General features: G+C 42.7%; 1 protein-coding gene across 1 annotated transcript; it reads right to left on the reverse strand.

The window, feature by feature from the left end:
- Positions 1–4,563: 4,563 nt before the first annotated feature.
- Positions 4,564–19,233, reverse strand: FBXO22 (F-box protein 22). The gene is given in 8 exon segments (XM_084641459.1): positions 4,564–5,869; positions 8,645–8,810; positions 9,843–10,007; positions 11,228–11,323; positions 15,026–15,113; positions 17,572–17,704; positions 19,016–19,137; positions 19,139–19,233. Coding segments are annotated over 8 exon segments (1,281 nt in total). The 5' UTR covers positions 19,223–19,233; the 3' UTR covers positions 4,564–5,442.
- Positions 19,234–19,473: the final 240 nt, after the last annotated feature.

Here is a 19,473-nt window from a genome sequence, read left to right on the forward strand (position 1 = left end):
ATTATGTTTTGAACAGATTTTTTTGCTTCACTCAGAGTCCTGGCTGTTTTGGGAAAACTGCATTATAAAATGAATGAAACATTTTCCTTATCTAAATTTTCACGAAGTTAAATCATGGCACCAAGTAGCCAGAAATGACTGAATGTAACAAAAAGAGGAAGGCACCCAACTCCTCCTAAAAGGCCTCTTAACATCACATCCTAAAAGGGCAGAACAAACTGAATACCACAATTAACAGCTTTAACATCCAGTAGGATAATTAAAGAGACCCATACTTGCTAATCTTCTGCTTTAAAAAGCCAACAGTGCAGAGTACAACTTGCTATGTGTGACATTATTGACATGAACTGTGACCGTATAGATCATTGTTGCAACCAAGGTCCTATAGTTGCACCAAATCTTGCACAAAGGAGGTCAAGAAAGGTGTCTATAGAAACGTTGTAATTTGCTGGGTATGACTGTGCAGTCTCTATGTATGCATCATTTTTGTATTTGAAGTTATGAATATTGGTTAGGTACTTGTATCTCAATGTGTTTGATTCTAAGTAGCCTCAGTGAAGCATTTGGTCAGCTCTTGAGAAAGGACCCAACTAAAACCTCTCCAGCACATCATTAGGGATCTACAACCTATCCTGAAGGACGATCCCTCACTCTCACAAACCTTGGGAGACAGGCCAGTCCTCGCTTACAGACAGCCCCCCAACCTGAAGCAAATACTCACCAGCAACCACACACCAAAAACACTAACCCAGGAGCCTATCCCTGCAACAAATCCCGTTGCCAACTCTGTCCGCATATCTATTCAAGGGACACCATCATAGAATCCAACCACATCAGCCACCCCGTTGGGCTCATTCACCTGTATGATCTACCAATGTGATATATGCCATCATGTGCCAGCAATGCCCCTCTGCCATGTATATCAGCCAAACTGGACAGTCTCTATGCAAATGAATAAATGGACACAAATCAGACATCAAGAAGTGTAACATTCAAAAACCAGCAGGAGAGCACTTCAATCTCCCTGGACACTCAATAACAGACTTAAAAGTGGCAATTCTTCAACAAAAAACCTTCAAAAACAGACTTCAATTGTAAATTGCGGAATTGGAATTAATTTGCAAATTGGACATCATCAAATTAGGTCTGAATAAAGACTGGGAGTGGATGGGTCACTACAAAAAGTAATTTTCCCTCTCTTGATATTCACCCCTTCTGGTCAACAGTTGAGAATAGGCCACTTCCACCTTAATTGAATTGGCCTCGTTAGTACTAAGCCCCCCACTTGGTAAGGCAACTCCCACCTTTTCATGTGCTGCAATATATATACTGCTTACTGTATTTTTCACTCCATGCATCTGCTGAAGTGGGTTTTAGCCCATGAAAGCTTATGCCCAAATAAATTTATTAGTCTCTAAGGTGCCACAAGGATTCCTTGTTTTTCTTCTCAGTAAGTGCCCAATCAAGAAACACTTAACTGACAATGGATTTTGGAAGACTCTAGTCCACATCTGAGCTTTCCTGGGAACATTCAAACTAACATATAAATGATGGCGTTGGCCTGCAAAAAGCTGAATCATTCATGGACATGTGACTTGCCCAGGTGGCTACAAAATCCATCTTATTGCTGTGATTTTGCACAGAAGAACAAAGGGGTTTCCGCCCACCAGAGAGAGAATATATAAGGCCCTGGAAGCCCCTCCATTTTGTCTTCAGCTCTCTTAAGAGATGGCCTCTCCACCCCAAAGAGATGCCTGAAAGAAACTGGAACAAAGGACAGTAACTACAGGGGTGTGAGTGATTGCTGGACCCAGACCAGGAAGGAGTCCAGTCTGTGAAAGCAGCTTATTGGAACATCTCTGGAGGTGAGATTTAATCTATATCACTTTCTTAATGTATTCGGCTTAGACTTGCGTGTTTTGTTTTATTTTGCTTGGTAACTTACTTTGTTCTGTTCTCCAGCCACCACACTCAAAACTCACTTAAAATCACTACCAGTGTCTCAAAGCAATCAGCTGTGCACAGATCCTGTTCAACTACGCCACTGTGATGGGTTCGATCATAGAAACACCCTTGGGACTGATGTACTGAGACTACCTCTGAGCCTGTTTTCTCTGGCAGTTTGGGCCTTCAGAACCCTGCCTTGTTGAGCCAGATACACTAATCTGCTGCAACAGAGACCCAGGGTCTGAACCACGCTCCCCAAAGCTTCAGACTTAACTGAAAACGGCTTAGCAAGTGCTCCTGTCTCTAGCACCCAGACACCTAGTGGGATCCAAACCCCAAATGAATCGGTTTTACTATGTATAAAGCTTATACAGGGTAAACTCATAAATAGAGGGCAGACAATAACACGGATAGAGAGGTATGCACAGCTGTTTGCTCCCCCAGGTATTAATTACTTACTCTGGGTTAATTAATAAGCAAGTTATTTTATTAAATATAAAAAGCAGGATTTAAGTAGTTCCAAGTAATAACAGACAGAACAAAGTTACCAACCAAGCAAAATAAAACAAAAAACGCAAGTCTAAGCCTAATACATTAAGAAACGGATATAGATTAAATCTCACCCCCAGAGACGTTCCAATAAGCTGCTTTCACAGACTGGACTCCTTAGTAGTCTGGGTCCAGCAATCACTCACACTCACGTAGTTACTGTCCTTTTTTCCAGTTTCTTTCAGGCATCTCTTTGGGGTGGAGAGGCTCTCTTAAGACAGCTGAAGACAAAATTGGAGGAGGGCTTCCAGGGCCATTTATATTCTCTCTCTGGTGGGCGGAAACCCCTTTGTTCTTCTGTGCAAAATCACAGCAATAAGATGGATTTTGTAGCCACCTGGGTAAGTCACATGTCCATGAATGATTCAGCTTTTTGCAGGCCAATGCCATCATTTATATATTAGTTTGAATGTTCCCAGGAATGCTCAGATGTGGATTGGCGTCTCCCAAAGTCCATTGTCAGTTAAGTGTTTCTTGACAGGACTATTCTCAGTAAGTGCCCATTCTCAAGAAGCTGACCAAATGCTTCACTGAGGCTACTTAGAATCAAACACATTGAGATACAAGTACATACCCAATATTCATAACTTCAGATACAAGATACACACATACAGAGAGCAAAATCATAACCAGCGAATTACAACCTTTCTATAGACACCTTTCTTGACCTCTTTTGTACAAGATTTGGTGCAATTATAGGACGGTGGTTGCAACAATGATCTATATGGTCACAGTTCATGTCAATAATGTCACAGTATGAATTCTTCTAGTTTTAAAAAACCCAAAGAAACAGCCAATACAAGAGCTCTGCCTAAAGCTCACTGATGTCAATGGAAAGACTCCCATTGAATCTACTGAATTTGAATCATGGCCACACACTATAAACTCCTCTATAATAATTTCAATCATAGAGCAAATGATTACCAAATGTCTGCACTGAAACTCCAGATATTCTCTTCAGGAAAAAAAAATCCAATCTGCTGCATTAAGTGTCTGATTAATGAGAGAACAAAAGCTGCAAGGGCTCAGCAGCTCTTGTGATAAGGCTACATATCTGAAATATGTGCCCTTTAAAAAGTTCTTATATAAGCTTTCCTTCAGCTGCTGCTGAATTATACTGCTGCTGATTCAGCAAGAATTTCAGCATCATTGACTAGGGAGAGGTATATAATTTTATACCATAAAGTTTTTGAAGAAACCTGTGACAAATGTCTGTGGGAGCACAAAGGAGAAAAAAAGGTATAAATAGCTGAGGATGAAGAAATACAATATATACATCCAAAGTTAAGTGTGGTCACATCAAAGCAGTACAGTGTTGAAGCTTTACCAAACACAGGATGAAGAAATGCAAAAAGCTGATGTTTTCTAAATGCCAAAGTAACATGGTAGAGAATTAAATGACCCACTGACTTCTCCCTCAGGAAGAAACAAGCTAGTCCCGATATAACTATGAGCATAAAATTCCCTTGACATGTCATATTGCCAAAAATTTTCAATGTGTGTACTATTGATAGTTACTTTCAACCATTTCCAGAAACGTAAGCAGTATGTCCTAGAACACAAAAAAGGATCCCTTTCCTACGGAAGATCAAATAACTATAATGGATCAGAATTTTCCTCCCATTTTAGAGCTTTCTCTGAGAATTCCCAATCTGCCCTGATGCCAACATACAACATAAAGGATAGGATAAGTTGCCTGATTTGGCATTAGAGACAGCATGAAATATCTGAGTTATAATAAAGCTACACTGTGTTTTGTATAAAATTCTGAATTTACTCATTCTGACTTTAAAAATTCAGTATCTAGTAAAGTTAATATTTTATCAATCCAGCTGTATTGCTCCCAGTAAGTAATAAGAGAAATACTGCATTAAAAAAACTTAAGCCCAAAGCAGCCTGGGAAAAATTCTCTGTTCATTATAGTAAAAGTGAGAAATATACAACAAGCAACAACAAAGACCTTTTTGCAAAAACTAATTTATAAGAAACATGGCTTGGTCTAGGCTTGGCCCACATTTTAGGGTCAGTAAAAACATCCAAAACTTTAAGGAACTTGAGGCCAATGGAAACGTTTCCATTTTTATTTTTAAGCTTCTACAGGACATTTTAAAACCCTTTGCAGCATCTGCAACCTCCACAATGCATCATTGTGCTTATACCGGGAGAATCCCAAGAGAAAGGCGATTGTCCATTTTCATTGTCCAAGCTGAGAAATGCAAAAGTAAAACAGCAGACACAGTACAGAGTATGTCAGATACTTAAAATTGTTTTAATCCAAGGTGTTCTTGAAGTGAGTCAGTTTGTAGCCTGAGTGTCCCTTTAAATTGTCTTTTTTCCTCTAAATACAGAAGACACTGTACCTTTTACATATATTTTGTATATTATTTAATGAACACTTCATGATTATTGCCCAGATATTCTCACTCATTCGACCTAATAAAGAGGTATTATTGCTTGTAGGTAGGGCCCAGTTCTGAATCTGGATGGAATGTACATATCTCTGTAGAGAGAAGACTCAGGTAAAGGTGGAACCAGACACATACACATCAGTAGCTTTTTAAGACTTCTTTATGTATAAGAGATCACATCAAAATACGGATGGTTCATTTCTCTATACGGTTGAGTGTTGATGCTGGACTACACTGCCATTTGTGCACACTCTTCTAGCCTTAGGAGAAAGAAGCTTCCTTCTACTGTAAAATCTGAACACATGTACATTTACCTGCAGTTCTGACTTTTGCACAGTATTACACAAAATGCAAAGCTTCCCCATACCTACTACTGCATTAAATGCTGTCTTGACTACATGATTTATAACATTACAAAAATGATTACTTTAGATTTTGGAAGGTGCTTTTATAGTATGTATGTACATCATTCCAGATTTTTCAGTTTTCTGCACTGGAACCAAACAAGTAGCTCAGCTGGTGTATTTAAAAATCATGTTTAAACTTGGTTTGCTTTAGTTGAACCAAGATGAATAAGAGTCATAACTGTAGTATAACCATGGAGCAGATCATCCTTTATGTCATTGCATTCTCTCAGTATGAAATTCCCAGCGACTATTCGATCACATCCTATTTCTCCATGTCCAAAAAAGCCAAATAGGGGAACATTAGGGAAAAACTTCCTAAATGCATCTGCTTCAAGATTCCTTTTGGTTTTATAATACTGGTATCCCCTGCCAACACATGCAAACATGAACCCAATGGTATTGTGCTCAGGAATGTTTGCTGCTTTGAGACGCTGCATTGCTGCTTCTACAGTCCGTTCATCAATTACATCCTGGTCTAACAAAACTGTAGCACTCTGTAGCTGGGGTCCACTGAAAGCCAATCCAACCACACCACAGGAATCGCCAGCCTCAGTGTTACTGAAAGACAACATACACCAAATTAGAAAAGATGCCAAAGAAACTGCTCTAGATTTAAATACAGAGACTGCACGAGAAAATTATACAAACTGAACACCCAATATAGACAACAATATTCTAAAGAGAAAGTCACCCACAAAAGCAACAAAGATGCTCCAATAAGTCAAGTCAAAGGCAGACACCCCCTATTCACAAGCCAATGGCAAACCTTTCCTACGCCTCAACAATGGAAAGATGTCCTTCTTGGACATTTGGCATAAACCCACCTTTGAGCGCCGATAGTGATTTGATCTGTGGGATCACCTAACTAGGTGCCAGGTTCAGTAGTTTGCAGGGATTGTGTATTTATTTAGTCCCTGAAATTATATAGGTCTAATACACTCTGGACTAATTATTATGCCTCTACCCTGATATAACACGGTCCTCAGGAGACACAAAATCTCACCGCGTTATAGGTGGACCACATTATATTGAACTTGCTTTGGCCCTCCCTGTTCCTTGTTCCCTGACCGCCCCCTCCAGAGACCCCCGTCCCTAATCACCCCCAGGACCCCACCCAACTCCCCTGCTCCCTGTCCCCTGACTGCTCCGACCCCAATCCACACCCTCTGACAGGACTCACTGACTGGTGCGGGAAGCAGAGCAATGCGGCACCAGCCCATTCCACTCCACCACCTCCCAGCCACGGCGCTCTGCTTCCCGCCGCCGGTGAGTGTGGGGAGGTTGGAGAAAGGACGTCCTCCACACTCACCAGCGGTGGGAAGCGGAGTGATGCGGCCTCAGCCCGCTCCACTTTCCTTGCCCCAGCCCCAGCCATGTGGCTGAAGGTGGGGTTGGAAAAGGTCCCGCGTTCACCTGCGGCAGGAAGTGGAGCGCCGCAGCTGGGGGCTGGCAGAATGGAGCGGACTAGGGCTGGGCTGCTCTGCTTCTGCTGGTGAGTGTGGGGGTGGGTGTGGGGGCGAGGGGGGTCTCTCTTCCCCAAAGTGACACGGCTGGGGCCAGGGCTAGTGAAGCGGAGTGGGCTGCTCCAGGCCCCCCGCTAATCCCCCCGGGCCACTCTGGGACTGCGAGGCCCCCAAAAGTGCCCCTCAACAGCTCCTGCCTCCCAGACCCGGGGGGGGGGGGGGGAAGAGAGCCCCTGACCGCCCCGAGACCCTCTGCCCCTTATCCAACCCCTCAGCCCTGGCCCAGCACCCTTAACATGCTGCTCAGAGCGGCGTGTCGGAGCTTTACCGCATTGTATGCGAACCTGCATTACATCGGGTCGCATTATCTCAGGGTAGTGGGGTACTCAGAATTCAAGTAACAAAACTGGGCAGCAGGAGGAAGGAGATAGACAGTAGAAGCTTGTGATTGCTGTTGCTTCTCCCCTTTTCTTAGTTACCAGGAAATGCTGGCTTTAGGAGTTATCTTAAGTTGTGATCTCTTAGGCATAATGGACATATACTGAGGTCTGCCCTCATTGGACCCTTCCCTTGGCAAACATACTGTATCACAGCATTCTCCAACTTGCAATACCTGCGCACAATGGGGTTTAAAGAGTAATTCAATCATAACATTGTCTGAGCACCCATTACTATAGCTGCTAGGGCCGTCAATCACAGTTAACGTCTGCGATTAATTGAAAGTAAAATTAACACACTGATCACATACTTGTGGGTGGGGCGGGAGGCATCAGTGGCAGGGGGACTGGAGCAGCCCTAGCCCACAGCTCCCTGGACAGCGGGGATGGGGCTGGAGCCCAGCACCCCAAACCTAGAGAGCGACTGAAGCCCCATACCCCCAGCTCTGACCCTATATTTGAACATACAGAAAACCCTCAAAATATTTAAATGGTATTCTAATAATGTTTAACAGTGCGATTAAAATTGTGATTAATTATGATTAATTTTTTTAATCGCTTGACAGCCCTAGTAGCTACATATTGAAGCATCTTATTGCTAGCCTCAGTCTCTACAAGTTTCCAAAAGTTAGGAATCACAGGCCACAGAGTTTTCAGAAACCCAGGGGATTATCACTGACATCTCAATGCCTAACAAGAAGAAATTAAGTAGTTGTTTCACATTACAATGGACAAAAATGGAAGTACTACACTTAGGGAATAATTTAACACACAAATTGGAAAACATGATAGCAGCCAGCTACACACACACACCAATGATGAAATCGGAAATGTAAAGCTTTTATAAACTGGTTGGCAAGACTGGCCACCCTAAAAATGAGCAAGAAATTACAGCGTTACTATATAATGCATAATGAGAAAGAAAAGAGCACAAATGCTGAAAAGTAAAGCATTCAAAAGGCAGAATCGATTTCAAGCAAAGAACTGCCAAACTGGAATAAACTCACACCATTAGAGAATCTTCAAAGTAGGAAATGTCCTCTATAATTCACCTGAAAGTTGCTCTCTAGAATCCAAGATTTAAAACTACTTTTTGTAACAGGCCACAAAGTAAAGCCATATGACAAAGTCTGCAGCTTTTCCTACTGGAGTACAGCAGCAGCAGCCCTGTATCATCTTTCCCATTACATATTTCACTGTGATTTCAAGACTTTCCTTAATACTTCATTACTACTATGAAAAATAACACTGGCTAGAAAAAGGAAGTCCTTGGATATTTCCTCTCCCCCCATAAAAATGACATCACTGTGCTTGGATGGTGCCTTTCACAGATGTGTGACTCGGCCCTATTCACAGAGGTTTCATGTCCAGTGCTGTACCCTTCTACAATTCCACAGTGTTTCATCACAAATTAACTTGAAAGAGATACCTACTTCTCAGAGCTCAGTGACGTCAAGCTCTCCACATGTCCCCCAGCCAAGATGATACTTTTTTCATTTAAAGGATTGATTATCTGATGAAGAAACCGATTAGCTCCTGGCTTCCAGGAATTGTAGACAAATAGAAGAACCACACGGAGCTCTGGATTATTCTTAAGACCTGGGAATACAAAAAAAATAAAATAAACATTTTTATCTTTAAGGCAGGGTCTCAGTCTCCATTTGAATTATTCTCATTATATTTATTTTACACCTACCCACAAACATGTTCAGCAATCCTACCTAGCTCACTGCTGTTGCAGCAATGGGGAGAAGCAAGTCATCCTGTGCCCTCAAGTGGTGGGCTACATGATTTGCATTTTCGAAGATATATATTTATTGATATATACATACACACACGCCCATCCATTAATGAATGCTGAGATTCTCCTCTATAGTGCTCAAAGGCTAGCTCTGTTAGCAGGACCGTACAGAACCCCTCTGGATCTCATCGACTCCCTCAATATTTAGTGTTTTGGGTTTTTCCAGTCACAGATGAGGTACCTGTCAATTTGCAGAAGTGAGCAAGCTCATAAACACAAACTGGCCAATTTACTCTTCACAAGCAAGACATTTTGCTGAGTACATAGTGTGACTGTATATTACTTTATATTTACCAGGGGATTCTTGCTCTCTTCCCCACATCGCTGCTCCTCACCATGGCATATAATTTGGGGACTTACGGATGTTGAAGTATGAAACAAAAAATACCCCCAAGCCCCAGTTTAAAAAAAACCCAAACAATCTGAAACATTTCCAGTTGCACAGCCCTGATTAGTGTGCGATGACTTAAATAATGTAGGAAGCTACCAAAAGAGACTGACTGTACCGAGGATTGCAACATCCCCACCCAGGTACTGAGCTGGAACAACAGGATTGCTCAAATTTAACTGAAGAGATCCAAGATCACCTCTCAAGATTACACTTTGTACTTTAGTACCCTGCTGTGGGGGACAAAGTTATCAATCACTGGCAGCCTTGCATTTTTGCATTTATATGGTGGTCCATGCTTCCAGGGAACCTGTGCCCACCCACCCGCCAGGAGGCAACTTGAGTTTTGCAGTCACAAATACAATAACTCACTTCACACAGAGCCCCTACAAAACTGAGGCCACAGCACAAAAAGTATTTGATATAAAATTAAATGACTTGCCTGCTTCAGTGAATTTGCTTTCATCAAAAACTCTATTCTTCAAGTCTTTAAAAAAGTGGAAGGTATGGATTTTCACACCATCAATTTTAGGGAACAATAAAACAAAGCCAGCTTCACCATCTTCGATTTCTTGAGGTCGATTGCTGCTTGAGCCCATTGGAGTAACTGATAAAGAAGCGTAATGTGAATATTTTATTTTGATTAAAATACTTTTGCCTACGTAATGACATACAAAGGGAAACTAGGTAAAAAAAAATAAGGGATGCAAGTGCTTTTGAAAATATTACCTACGATCAAGATGAAAGCGAGTCAATTTAAAAACAAAGTCTCATTTGATACAGCTGACCCCTCCCAATTTCTGTGGGTTTACAACCATGTGTTCATACCCTTAAAATGTGATGAGTCACTCAAACTGGGGAAAGTATATACAAAGAGTCAAATGCACAAGTAAACTGAAAATAAAGGAAAATTCCCTCTAAATTCTTTAAGACCTATTGCTATTTTAAAATTCAATGTGTTTCTTTAAATTTTGAACAAACAGATCTAGGGAAGTTTGGCCAAGTAATCTGGATCGATGAGTTTATTAGAGAGATCTCCCATATTTGAGGAGTCTTTTCTTAACATACAACTAGGGGACTGGTCAGAAATATGACGCCAACCAAAAAAATGTAATGTGTGCTTCATGCTATCCTCTGCCTAGGAGATACAGATAGTTCAGCCTATGACCTCTCTACATAGTTACCTCTTATTTTGTAGCTGCAGTCATAGCAAAGATTACTATACTGATATTAGATATTACTATACTGATATTAGAATACTGTATAACTTGCTTGGACACAAAATATCACTTGGGTCTTAAAATAATAAAAACACCATAATAATTGGGTGTGAAGTGAATATGATCACAACTGGGATAGAGATTACAGTGCTTTCTGAAGTTTGTGTCTGAAAACCTAGAAATCATGTCTGAGTTGGTCAAGTCTGCTAGACCACTGACCTTTATGTTTGACTGCTGAGTAGGTTTCTCAAGAAGAAATTCCATACCAGCCATCAGCTGATACTGAGGCCTTTGATCCTAGTTCAAATGTCTAGAACATCCAATTTTTTACAAAGTCAATCTTTTCTATGCAGATTGAAAAATGTGAGTTAAGAATTTTCAAGTCATACCATGTAACTTAGCAGCAGTATCATGAATTCTTTAAACTGTGGTAGACATTGAGCAATTTGGAATTAGTAGACAGTGAGATACTAGTATGTTCTACATACAAATCTGTAGGACTGTGCCTCAATTTGAAAGCACTTGGGAGTCTAATAAATAGCAGTCTGAAAAAGTTAACCATCTGGTATGTATCTTGAAATCAGGCTGTTATATTGCTTCCTCTTACCTACAATTCCAGGAGTTACCAGTCCCAGAACTTGGCACCGTTTTGGCAACAGCTTTTCTAGTGCAATTGCTGTTTCTTTACTATTTCTTTTCCTTGCTGTAACAGAAGAGGGGAAAAACTAAGGCACAGAAAGGTTAAAGTGATTGGCCACAGGTTACACAGAGCCTCTGTCTGTACTCAAAGATCTCTACCCTATGCAGCAATAGAATTGACTTTGCATATGGATTAAAACACTGCCTTACCATCAAACCCATGTTATCACACAATGCAGCTCATTGGCCAACTCATTCAGCACATGACAAATCCTATACAGCTAATGAACATTACAGAACTATAGTACACAAAATAGGAAGAACTAAATATCCTGATTAGGAGGAGGTAAAAATGAGTTCTAGTACACCATGAGGTACAGGTTTAGAGTAGCAGCCGTGTTAGTCAGTATTCGCAAAAAGAAAAGGAGTACTTGTGGCACCTTAGAGACTAAACCAATTTATTAGAGCATAAGCTTTCGTGTTAAACTATAACAGAATAATATTTCTGGGTGTTTTCTACATTTTCAAATACAGTAACTCCTCACTTAACATGGTCCCAGTTAACGTTGTTACGTTGCTGATCAATTAGAGAACATGCTTGTTTAAAGTTGTGCAATGCTCCCTTATAATGTTGTTTGGCAGCCGCCTGCTTTGTCCACTGCTTGCAGGAAGAGCAGCCCGTTGGAGCTAGCTGGTGGGGGCTCGGAACCAGGGTGGACTGGCAGCCCCCATCAGTTCCCCTAAATTCCCTGTGCAGCAGCCGCCCAGCAGGTTATCAGTTGCTGGGCAGTTCAGCTGTCCCTCCCACCACTGCCCTGTGCTGCTCCTGCCCTCTGCCTTGGAGCTGCTCCCGGGAGCCTCCTGCTTGCTGTGTGGGGGGAGAGAGAAAGAGGGATGCTAATGTCAGGATGACCCCTCCCGCTTTACCCCATCTCCATAGAGCAGTGGGAGCGACACAACAGGGTTCAGGACGGAGGGAGCTTGCTGGCAGCAGCTGCTGTCTCAACTTGCTGATCAACTTAAAAAGGCAGTGTACTCAGAGTGGTGTCAGTGTACTTAAAGGGGCAATGCATGTCTCTCTCTCTCTCACACACTCTTGGTGTATGTTTCTGTCTCTCTCAGCCATGCTGTCTCCCCTCCCTCCATTTGTGCTGCCTTGTAGAGTGCGAGGCTACATTAACAATGTGTAAACCCTTGAGTGCTCAGCCGAGTGCTAGTTCATCAGTTAGCAGTAAGGCATTCCCTGGGAAATATCCCACCCTCTGACTCCAACACCTCAACCAAGCTTCACAATCATCATTGCTGTGAACAGTATTAAATTGTTTGTTTAAAACTTACACACACACACACACATATATATATAGACTTGTCTGGCAAAAAAAATTTCCCTAGAACCTAACCCCCCCCAATTTACGTTAATTCTTATGGGGAAACTGGATTCGCTTAACATCGTTTTGCTTAAAGTAGCATTTTTCAGGAACATAACTACAATGTTAAGCGAGAAACTACTGTATATTGATTTCAATTACAACAGAATACAAAGTATACAGTGCTCACTTTATTTTTATTACAAATATTTGCACTGTAAAAAACAAAAGAAATAGTTTTTTTCAATTCACCTAATACAAGTAGGGTAGTGGAATCTCTATCATGAAAGTTGAACTTACAAATGTAGAATTATGTGCAAAAACCCTCTACATTCAAAAACAAAACAATGTAAAACTTCAGAGCCCACATGTCCACTCAGTCCTACTTCTTGTTCAGCCAATTGCTCAGACAAATAAGTTTGTTTACTTTTGCGGAAGATAACGCTGCCCGCTTCTTGTTTGCAATGTCACCTGAAAGTGAGAACAGGCACTGGCACTGTTGTAGCTGGCATCGCAAGATATTTACGTGCCAGATGCGCTAAAGATTCATATGTCCCTTGATGCTTCAACCACCATTCCAGGACATGCATCCATGCTGATGACGAGTTCTGCTCTATAACTATCCAAAGCAGTGCGGACCAACGCCTGTTCATTTTCATCATTTGAGTCAGATGCCACTACCAGAAGGTTGATTTTCTTTTTTGGTGGTTTGGGTTCTGTAGTTTCCACATCAGAGTGTTGCTCTGTTGAGACTTCTGAAAGCATGCCCCACACCTCATCCCACTCAGATTTTGGAAGGCACTTCAGATTCTTAAATCTTGGGTCGAGTACTGTAGCTACCTTTAGAAATTTCACATTGGTATCTTCTTTGCATTTTGCCAAAATTTACAGTGAAAGTGTTCTTAAAATGAACAACATGTGCTGGGTCACCATCAGAGACTGCTATAACATGAAATATATGGCAGAATGTGGGTAAAACAGAGCAGGAGACAAACAATTCTCCCCCAAGTAGTTCAGTTACAAATTTAATTAATGTATTATTTTTTTAATGAGTGTCATCAGCATGAAAGCATGTCCTCTGGAACAATGGCCAAAGCATGAAGAGGCATATGAATCTTTAGCACATCTGGCACGTAAATATCTTGCAATGCCAGCTACAACAGTGCCATGTGAATACCTGTTCTCACTTTCAGGTGACATTGTAATTAAGAAGTGGGCAGCATTATACAAACTTGTTTCTCTTCGCAATTGGCTGAACAAGGAGTAAGACTGAGTGGATTTGTAGACTCTAAAGTTTTACATTGTTTTGTTTTTGAGTGCAGTTATGTAACAAACAAAAAATTCTACAGTTGTAAGTTGCACTTTCATGACAAAGATTGTACTACAGTACTTGTATGAGGTGAATTGAAAAATACTCATCATTTTACAGTGCAAATATTTGTAATCAAAAATAATATATAGTGAGCACTGTACACTTTGTATTCTGTGTTATAATTGAAATCAATATATTTGAAAATGTAGAAAAGCATCCAAAAATATTTAATAAATTTAGGTATTCTATTGTTTAACAGTGCGATTAATTGCGATTAGCTTTTTTGAATTAATCACATGAGTTAACTGTGATTAATCAACAGCCCTAATTATCATATGAACCGATAGAGATAGGGCCCTACCGAATTTAAGGTCCATTTTGGTAAATGTCATGATCATAGGATTTAAAAAATCTGAAATTTCACCATTTCAGATATTTAAATCTGAAATTTCATGGTGTTATAGCCATGGTGGTCCCAACCCAAAAGGGGATTGAGGGGGGAAGTTGCAAGACTACTGCAGTAGGGATGTAATATTGACACCCTTGCTTCTGCACTACTTCTGACGGCGGGTCTGCCTTTAGAACTGGGCTCCCAGTCAGCAGCCTCAGAGCTTCCTGGAGCCTTGGGAGGTTCCCAGAGGTGGCTCTGACCCAGCTCCAGGAGCGGCCTGACCCCCTGCAAAAAGTGACAAACCCCCACTGTACCATGCTGCCCTCACTTCTGTGCTGCTGCTGCTGGTGGCACTGCCTTCAGAGCTGGGCACCGGGCCAACAGCTGTTGTTCTCCGCTCTCCAGCCGCCCAGCTCTGAAGGCAGCACAGAAGTAAGGGTGGTAATCCTGCAACCCTCCTAGAATACCATATTTCACGATCCATGACATGTTTTTTCATGGCTGTGAATTTGATAGGGCCCTATATATAGACTATCCTATGTTTACATGGATCACATCTCTTGATGAAAACCCAAGGTGACAACGCCCACTTGACAATATCACATTACCTGATTGTTTTCCTTTAAGCATCCTACTCCATTATAATTGTACATGACAAGGTTCTCTTAAAGAAGTACAGATAGGATTTATACATACCTCTCTTTTGTCCGTGACACTCTTCATATCCACTGAAAGTCTCTGCATCTGCTATGTAGAGCACTGTTTGTGGTAGCACATGCACATTCTGTAAAGTACAAAAAGATAAATGAAAACACAGTATAAGAAAAGCAGACTCGGCTACCTAACTGCTGGCTGCCACACCTTTGTCCCACAAAGAAAACCAAAATGAACTAGAGGCAAGAAAGGGAGATTCCTGAAAGTCAGTGATAGGAAAGATCTGGCTATGACAACCATGAGTACATCTCTAGTGCCTTTTATCAAAGGACCTCAGTGCACTTTACTGACATTAATTCTCATAACTGGCCAAACAGCTGTCAGATGGTAACTGCTTTGTCACTACTGATATAGCCCACATTTGTCGCCCTAAAGGCAGAGCACTCCACGTCCAGTTGTAAATCTCTAGAGCCACCCAGTTACCACTTCAAGAGCTGATTTTTATATTTATATATATATAAACAATAAATCTGTCCCAACTGTAGTGATTTGTACACCTGTGTTTCCAGAGAAATATTCTATTTAAATATTCATTGTTGTTTGGAACTAGAAATACTTTCCTCTTTTGATATTCGGAGGTCCAAGTTCTCTAAAGTTTGTATCAGTAGCAGTGAACATCACCTGCTTCAGCTTCACTCATTTTAAAGTGCTGTAAACCATGCATTGATCATTCTCCAGTGTATATTTAAGTAAGGGGCTAGAACTTTTAAAATTTTAGATGAAAAATGAGGACTTATATTCTTCAGAATGCTGAAAAAATGGGACCCCAGACTTGTCACAGATAACTTACTACCTGCCACTGCCAAGTATGTTTCCAAGTCTGTACTGCTGTCTGCCTGATTAGACATAGTTGCTTAAAATTCTCTCAAATTAAGGATCAGTGTCCACATAAGAATATATTTTAAAAGAAACTTTTCTTACCATGTTATCACCATTACCTTAAATTACTAAAAGGTCAAATGAAAATTTACAATCCAGTTTAAAAACAGAAATCCTGCCTATTACAGCCTGGCCCAGTCCCACTCTCTGAACAGACACCAGTCTGGAGTGAGTGGACCTAACCCACTGGATCCAACGTGCTTCTAACCCCCTTGGGTCTCAGCAGTGACCCGTCAGTGTTCAAAGCTGTGTCTCTCTCAGGCACACTCCCAAGAACAGACCCCATGTCTGACACTCTTCTTGGGTAGTGGGGCCCTGCATTCCAGCTGCCTGGACTTGTGAATCAGTGCCACAGCCTTCCTGAGCTCCCAGTTGCTTAGACATGTTACCCCCAGAGCCCACCTGGCTTGGGAACTCTGGCTGCTAGTTAAACTTTTCTGGGACAGTGTGGCAGAGAAGCAAAGAACACAGGCTTAGCAAAAGAACTTCTTAACTGTAGAATTTTCTCTTAAAAAGCATTAGCGAGTTAAAGAGAACACAAAAACGAACAAAATCCCGACCACAGCACCTCCTGCTCCAAGTCTGATCTCTCCCCTTCTGAGTGTCTTGGCTTTGGACAGTATCCTTAGGCTTGGCAGCCCTTCCTGCCTTCTTTAGCTTGGTCTTTTTACCTGTGCCAGTGGACTGGCCCCCTTGCTTAGAGAAGCACCCCTCTTTTAAAACAGTCTGTCTCCTTTGGTCCACGTGCTTCAGCTGGTGCAGTCCTTCCTTCCCCCAAATTCAAAGTCAATGATCCTACCAATTGAACTCTGCCATTGTTCCAGTAGGGAAGCGTAATTCAATGTTGATGGCCCTTGATTGCTCTGTCACAGCTTCCCCCACCTGCCCACCCACGGATGCTCTAATCCACACAAGAACTTGCAAGAGGACATTAAGGTCACACTTTAAAACAAGGTTACAGTACAAAGCAGAGCTCCTAAAACACAATGGTGATCACAAAACAAAATGGGGTTCTCTGACTTCAATGGGTAAAGGGGTCAAGAACAGAAAAAATAAACTGAAATATGCCTGACTTGTATGACGAACCCAAGCTTTACAATGTCTTTTTAGTGAAAGAATCAGACAAATCATGAAACTCCATAATGTAATGCTTAAGGCCAAATGGCCGAACATTCCCTAACCATAAAACAGCTGTATGAGGACATAAGAACATGAGAGCGGTCATACTGGGTCAAACCAAAGGTCCATCCAGCCCAGTATCCTGTCTTCCGATGGCAGCCAATGCCAAGTGCCCCAAAGGGAATGAACAGAATAGTTAATCAAGCGAGTGACAGAGGATGGATCACTTGATAATTACCTGTTCTGTTCATTCCCTCTGGGGCACTTGGCATTGGCAACTGTCGGAAGACAGGATACTGGGCTAGATGGACCTTTGGTCTGACGCAGCGTGCCCACTCATGTCCTTCTACAGCTGTGTATAAATATGAATCGAAACTTAAAAGGTGCACAACAACAACAGTATGGAAGAACTGACTTTAGAAAAACGTATCATCACAGACTCACAAGTGTGCATGTGGATTATACCACAGTAGTTAGAAATTCACATTGGCCATTCCAATGTACGCAGTTAACTGTGGTATTTTACCTACCTCAAGTTCTTCAGCTAATGCACGGACCAGTGAATGACTATCAGATGGACCAGGCTCAAGTGCAGAGACCCATGCTATGCTCTGCTGTGTTCTCAGTAATCTACGGGCACATTCTCTCCATAACCGGCAAACACTAAAATACAAAAATTTACTACAATATACAAAATATACAAAAAGGAATCTTAGCAGCTGTCAGACAACCATTTTTTTTTAACTTTTGACTTGGAAGTATCTATCCCACATTGTTATGAGAAACTCTTGCACTTAAAAAAAATAAAGATCAAGTTTATGTCACAAAGTGTAAATTGTTGATTGGTTTTCTACTAACATCTATTAAAGAACAAACTGAATGCCTTATTTGTACGGGTATTGTTTTAAGATTGGTTTCTGAATTTCAAAAAGTGCCAGCAATTTTGACAATTGCCTCGCTTAGTACCAGATAAATTAAGCAAAAAACATGTCAGGGGTAGTTGGTCAAGAGAGCATATTGAACAATTCATTCCCAGCTCCTCTCTGCAGCACAAATATATAAACCAGCAAAACAAAATGTTGTTAAAGTACAGAGAAGGTAACCTTGTTTTATGCTGAAAGTGTCTAGGGACAACATACTCCTTGTACACAATTCACTTAACATAAACGGTTGGTTTTAAAAACAAACTTGTCAACCAATCACAAAACTCCTCCTTTCAGAGTGTGTGTGTGTGACAGTTACAGCTCTGCTAACCATAACACAGCGCTGCTAGGGCTCCTTTGATCTGAGGAGCTCAAAATACTTGGTCCATATTTACAAACGTGACAGACACTATCACGAGCTTCTCCCAAAGCTGGGCGGCCGCGTGGGACAGCAACAGAGAGCTAAATAAGCAAGAACCCCGGTGTGGCACCCGGCGGACTCCTTCGCAACTTGGCTGAAGTAAAGAGCGTGGGTTTTAAGCCATTCTGAGGGCTGGGCTGACTTCAGAGAGGCTTGGAAGCGCGGGCTGTTCCCTCAACGTATCCCCTGCCCACCTCCCTGCAGCAGCAGCGAGGCCTGGTCAGCGGAGCAGGGCCGAGTCCAGCCCTTGCTTCCTCTTACACATTGTTCATGGGTCTTGGAGCCTGGGCGCTGGCTTCACGTCACCCAGGCCACGGGCCCAGCCATTCCCCTGCCGGCACGGGGAGTGACTCGGTCGCGTCACAGGCCCGGGCACACGCGCCTCGGAGCGGAGCATGCTCTCGGATCCCAAACTGTCCTTGGGCTCCGCCCCGAGCACGAGGCGGGAAACAAGCGGGGACCGGTTCCGGGGAAGAGCGACGGCCCAAGCAGAAGAACGGGGCCCTGCCACCTCCAAGGCCGACACCGGGGCTGCCTGATGGAAGGAGCTGGGCCGCGAGGGTTCAGCCCGCGGAGGCAGACCCCCACCCCTCGACCCGCCCCCGGGGGAAGCCCCAGGCCGGTCCTCACCAGGCTGCTCGCAGTAATGCCTTGGTGGGCAAGAAGCTAAGGATCCGCTCCACCACCTCAGCCAGGTTACTCAGCACGTAGGCCCCTTTGCCGTCCGACTCCATGGCAACCGCCACCCACGCCTCTGCTCCCGGCGTCTGCCTCCCGCACCAAGAAGCAGGCGGGGAGCCGAAAGCCCCCAGCCGCGACGCACTCCGAGTACGTCATCCGCACGGCGCCCACTTCCGGTCTCCGCCTCTGGAGCACGTGACCAACCACACAGCCCTTCCCTGTTGTGGAGATGGTGCACGTGACGACCGGGCGACTGGCGTCAGCGAACTGAGCACGTGACATTACGACAGACACTGGAGCCGTGACTTCCGGTTCTTGGCGATGGGGGCTGGGGCGCGTGAGTGGTCCAGGCCGTGGAGCCTGGGGTTTGGTTCCCCGCTCAGCTTTGGCCTTCATGTCTGACCTTG

Source organism: Lepidochelys olivacea (genome assembly GCF_965140295.1).
Source record: "Lepidochelys olivacea isolate rLepOli2 genome assembly, chromosome: 10".
NCBI lineage: Eukaryota > Metazoa > Chordata > Testudines > Cheloniidae > Lepidochelys > Lepidochelys olivacea.